This window comes from Takifugu rubripes, chromosome 21 (assembly GCF_901000725.2).
Source record: "Takifugu rubripes chromosome 21, fTakRub1.2, whole genome shotgun sequence".
NCBI lineage: Eukaryota > Metazoa > Chordata > Actinopteri > Tetraodontiformes > Tetraodontidae > Takifugu > Takifugu rubripes.
Window position 1 is genome coordinate 5,791,080 of NC_042305.1, and position 5,928 is coordinate 5,797,007.

The 5,928-nt window shown below is 37.4% G+C and overlaps 1 protein-coding gene across 1 annotated transcript; it reads right to left on the reverse strand.

Annotated features, from left to right (window-relative positions):
* Positions 1-511: 511 nt before the first annotated feature.
* On the reverse strand, positions 512-4,920 carry adrb3a (adrenoceptor beta 3a). Its single transcript, XM_011619736.2, has one exon. The coding sequence runs from the start codon at positions 4,405-4,407 to the stop codon at positions 3,124-3,126; it is 1,284 nt and encodes a 427-aa protein (XP_011618038.1). The 5' UTR covers positions 4,408-4,920; the 3' UTR covers positions 512-3,123.
* Positions 4,921-5,928: the final 1,008 nt, after the last annotated feature.

Genomic DNA, 5,928 nt, shown 5'->3' on the forward strand with positions numbered 1-5,928 from the left:
ACGCCAAACCTTTGAGTGTAGGATCTCTTTACCAGTCTAGCAACTTTTTGGTATCTTGCTCATTTATGCTGCAGTGGGCAGACCTGAATTTTACTGTGGGCATTTCTGGGAAACAATCTGACCCATATTTATATCGACATATCTAACCAGCATAAAGTTACAGTTTGGTTTTCGCTGGTATAAACATTACATGCCAGCATTTTAAATGAAAGGTGCCCTTTTATTTTGTTTTTTATGTTAATATAACAGCAGTATTTAGAATCATTCAGAATAATGATCATTTAGAATTATTTAGAATAATGATCTACTTCTCCTGACTGAGGTGATTCAGTATTTATACTGGCAGTGGCAATCTTCAATTTATGTGAATTTTATTTTGAAGTTTTTATCAAGTTTGAAGTTAGTTGCAATATCTTTAGAAGATGATAATTTAATCACTATACATGTAAACAAATTTTGCAAAAAGAAACAAAAGACAAATATTGGTGAAACCAACTGTAGCACTTTTGGATCTAATGCAAATTGAAAGCATTATCTCTTAAATTAAATTCAGACAATAATCACTCATATGTCAATAAAAAAAAGCATTTTGTCCAAATACATTCATTCCGGTGCAGCAACATAGCTGCATCCAGTGATTAAATTGTGGTTCATCAAAATAAGTTGCATTGCTGTAAATCAGTTGTGCTCATAATCATAGTTGAAATACACAGCTAGTAGAAAGTATTAGAAAGTTTCAGCAATTTAAGATTATTATATTAATGCTAATCATTCTAATAAGTAATATAATACTACTAATAATACCACTAATAATAAGCACTATAATACTATAATAATCATACAATTGAACATCAGAGCTGAGGCCCTTTTTGTCCACTGATTCACAGTCCGGTGGGGGGGAGTTTTTATGTGCTGCTTGAGGTCTTGATTGAGTGATAGGAGATTTGCACCATGGGCAGGGATGTGCACTACATTTATAATAATACGTATGTAATATTTATATTTTACATTTACATTTAGACTTTGACACGTTTTGCTAAATGTGAGAAAAATAGTTGGACGTGAGTGTTTCACATTCGACTCTCCATACTTGGGTCCTAATAAACATTAAAAAGACAGCAAAGTCCTCGCTGGAACTGGTCAATAGCACTGGCCGAAATAATAAATATTACAATTACAACAGGGTCCTCATGTAGTAGACCTGAGACCCGCTGGGAACCTAATAATAAAAGATGTTGAAACTCAGCTATGTTAATCAAAAGACAAATGTAAAATGTTTTAATCTGTTAAATCCGTTAAATTTTGTATGTTTGCCTAATGAATCTAACATGGTGTATATGTGAAGGCTGGATTCAGCTGTGGGTGTTGATAAGAGCAGCAGTGATATGCCTGCATGTTTTTTAGTGAAAACAAACACTGGTCCATTTGCAGCATGGTTCAACTCATCAATAGTAACCAGTAGAGTCTGTGGTTGTACTGTACACCATTTCACACCACCAGGATTTAACTAAACTAACCTGCAGAGAGGAACATGATCATTAACGCTGGTGATCATTAAGGACTGGTGTGACAGTATTGACATAAATTCAACATATCGGCAGCCTGGACACTTCCTTTAAGCATTTTGTCACATTCCTTCATTAACCCTGTCTTCTGTGGTCTAACTTGCATTTAATATCCAGCTCAAATCATCTGCTGAGTCCAATAAGCCTTCGTCTGGTGGTGATTTATTAAAGAGTAGAGTCGATTCCTTTTAAGGAAGGCTTTTGTATAACTAAATGTCTCCTGCACTAAAGGACAATTGATCACATCTATTACTCTGACAGGTAAAAATAACAAAGAAACAAATATAGATACTGATCAAAGTTTTAATCAAAATGACGTTTCAGTTCTTCTTTAAAAAAATAACTATGAATATATTTAAATATTTTAGAACGACAAATGTTAGAAAGCTTCAACACAAAATGATGGTTTTGCAAAACACTTGCAGCACGATGTTAGTGTGATATTTTAATATCCAAGGCTCAGCAATATAATGTAAATCCATACAGTCCTTGAGCCTGGGAAACACCAAAAAAGAAATAGAAATTCTTGACATTATGTTTTAGGTAGTTTTTTTGTTTTCATTGTTTAACATTGACCAGTGTATTTTACTCATCTTCCAAAAACCAGAATCACCTTTGAGTATTATATAATAGACAACAATAGGACAATTGTATGAGGAAGAAAATTTGGTCATGTTTTGAAATGTCATTTTTAATTTGACTGCATCATCAACGTATCTCTTTGCAGCCCTGTTGTTAGCATGCAGTAGTGCGATAGAGTGCTATTGAAGCAGTCTCTCCCACCAGTTAAACAACCTTAATCAGCATGTTTTCCTTTGCTGCCACTTCTGTAAACAGTGTCTGCAATCAGGGGGAAGTCTTGTGCATCAGTGATAAGATTTATTTGTTTCAGAATGTGTTGGGCAGAGCACACTGCTACATGCTCTGTGTTCTCAAATATGCACTTTATTTAATCGTCTGTTCTATTACAGTCACTCCCCCTCATTATTATTGTTTTTACAAATAATGTCTTAATTTTATGTGCAACAATATTAACAACAATAACAATACAATCTATTTTTAGTATTTTTATTAAATATATTTTAAATCATGCAGAAATAGCAAATTTGCAGAAATTTGCCTATTATTTGTCCAAACTGAAACAATCATATGACCACATGGTCACAATTTAACAGCACCGCGCAACACTGCAAAATTTGCTATTTGAAAACTATGTTAACAAAGTGGACCACATCTGATTTCCTGTGATATCGATTATTCACTGTTATTTCTGCTTTGCACCATGATTACTTATGCTCACATGCTGCATGTTATAGCCCTGAAAGGGTTCCACTGTCCATACAGGTTTGAGTTACTCTGAACACATTTTTTGAAAAATCCTTTGCGTTGTATTCATGATTTGCTGACCAGAATCATGCTGTTGTAAACTAATTGTTTCATTTAATTATATTGTCTTTACATACAAGGATAGAGATTTAAATTTGCTTGTGAATGATATTTATCATATGAAAAGCAATAATTTAAAAAGTGGCCTAGATGAAGGATCTTACTACTTTGTTTATTGTTCTGATAAGTCACCGAACTCTGTACTGCCATTGGATCGTGAAGGACCAGGGGACACCTCCTCACCTTTGTTGCTTTCCTGATTACTCGTCAGGCTAGCCTCAGACTTGCTGGCTGGGGACTTATGGAAGGACCCAGGTGCACTGGACCGAGCCTGCAATAGAAAACATGAGCAGCGAGTTTGCAGCTCTTTATAGAATGTGTTGAGCTGTAAAGATGACAGCCAGGGACAGCCCAGCAGGGTCTTGAATGCCGTACGAAACTCTGGACTCCTGCAGTAAATAATGGGATTGAGGCCAGAGTTAATGTAACCCAACCAGTTCAACAATCTGAAGACCTTCTCTGAGGGAACCTCTCTGTTAAATACGTTGATGATATTTGCTACAAAGAATGGCAGCCAGCACACAGTGAAGGTCCCCATGATGATACCCAAAGTCTTAATGGCTTTATGTTCTTTAACTACAATTAACTTAGATGGCCTTCTTTTGGTGTTTTTTCTCCGCGCGCCGTTGTTGCAGCTCCTGGATGCTGGGCATACCAATGGCATGATGTTGTTAACATGGGAGCCAGCTTGCAACTGCGATGTTGGACACTCTTTCTGGAAACGCAAACGGTTCTTATCAATGAGCTGGATCTGCCGTGTTGCGATTAGAAATACTTTTACATATACAAATATCATGATCAGCAGTGGAATGTAAAAAGACACTATGGAAGATATAATAGCATAGGCTCTGTTGGTCACAAAGTCACAGCATGCAGGGTCCGCATAGCATTCCTTTGCTGTCCTGTCATCATCGCGCCAAAGCCCATTCATAATGGGTACAAAGGAAATTAAAGAGGACACAACCCACACCAAACAAACTATGACCCTGGCACGACACTTGTTGAGGAGAACCTTGTGTCGCAGGGGCTTTGTGATAGCTATGTAGCGATCCACTGCTATGACACACAGTGTTTCTATGCTTGCTGTTACACACAGGACATCTACAGATGTCCAGAGATCACAGAAGGTGTCGCTGAGCTTCCACTGTCCCGTCACCACAATTGTTGCCCCCAGAGGTACCACAAAGACCCCCATGATGAGGTCCGCGCAGCCCAAGGACATGATAAAAATGTTTGTTGTTGTCTGAAGTTGTGAAGTACGAGTAACAGCAATGATGACAAGTAGGTTTCCAATAACTATGATCAGTATGATGGTAATCATTATGACAAGGCTCCAGGGTCCAGCTGCATAGTAGCGTGCTGTGTTGTTGGTGTCATTCAGGTGGTTATCCATCATTCAGAAGCTCTGCTGCAGTTTGAATACTTCTTCAGATCAAACTTAACAAAATTAAAGTGCCCGTGGTTCTCACCACCATCATAAATATGCTGAAAAAAAATCAATTTGAAGTCTAAGTTGGCACTCACTGATTACATTTCACCCGTTAGTGGTCCTTCAAGTTTGCAAAGAAGCGATTGTTTGCCAAAGTTCTTCTGATGGTGAGAACATGTTCTTAAAAGTGATGTATCCTGGCTGTTCCACAAATTTTGTTTCACAAGGTTGTTGCACTTTCCTTTATCCAGAAACCTTGAAGTGAAAGTTGTCAGCAGGAATTCCAGCTGTTGTACTTACAATTCCACCGGGATAAGAAAAAATTGCAGTGTTGCTCATAGAAAACTGCATGAGCCACAAAGACAAAGCAACAGCAATGCTATTGCAACAGAGTGGCAATCCACAGTTTCCTTTTCCACTCTCCCTCTCTGTTCTGTCTGTTTCTCTGTCTCTCTTGCTCTCACTCTGTCTCTCTCCAGTGTGCTTGAATCTGTCTGACTGCTAAGGGGAGGAGCTGAGTTGTCTTGTGCCATACATGGATCAGTCATCTCCAAGAGACACGAATAAAGGATACAAATGCTGAACATCAGGTGCCTGAGAAATACAATACAAACTAACTAATGAATCACTCCACTTTTGAACAAATATACAATTATACAAAAGCAAAAATTGCATGGACAATACAAATTAACAATGTGGCATAAACTTTTACAAATGATGAAAGAATTAACAAAGTGGCCAATTCAACAGAAATGACCTACCAGAAGTCACTCAGAAGTTATCGTAACTAGCACTGGTGGGAGAAGGTTTTCACCAAAAAAGAAGAAAAAATTTCTCCAAGTTGTAGTTTTCTCCTCTTTATTGACAGACTTTACATAGAGAAAATTGAATGTGTGTATGCTACAACATATTATTATTATTATGGCTATAACATATAGCTGTAACAGCCTTCATAAAGACATTAAGAACCTAAAATAAAGTAAACAAAACCCCAGTTAATTGAATAATGAAGCAAATATGTTTTGTTCCTTTGTGGAGTGAAACTCATCAAGATATTGTTTCTGTTTTTAGAAGCACAGTGAAGCAAAAACAAGACCTGTGAAAATCTATCTATATGTAGTTTATCATAACCATCAGCATGCCACTTAATGCGTTATGCAGAATCAGTTCTACATGGTTCGACTCAACCCTGTTATGCAAAGGCTGAAACCTGGACCCACAATGCAAACAAGGTGGGTAGTGAGAGATTTTAATGAAAAATAATGATTTGAACTGCAGCATAAAGCTGGAGTAAATAGGAGTCTGCACGCAGGGTTCAAAGTGACCAAGTGCTTTGGAACTTAGAGGTGCAGGTGAACTAGGAAGTTGGGCAAATAAGTCAGGAAAACATCAGAAATCTTGTAGGTAAAAAATCCAAACAGCATTTTCAGAAGCCACCCTCTTCCCACAGGATGGTCCACAATGAACTAATGAGGAGTGGTCAGCTGG

What these genes read in the sequence shown, in the direction of transcription:
- adrb3a (XM_011619736.2), bottom strand. Translation starts at nt 4,407, where the DNA reads ATGATGGATAACCACCTGAATGACACCAACAACACAGCACGCTACTAT.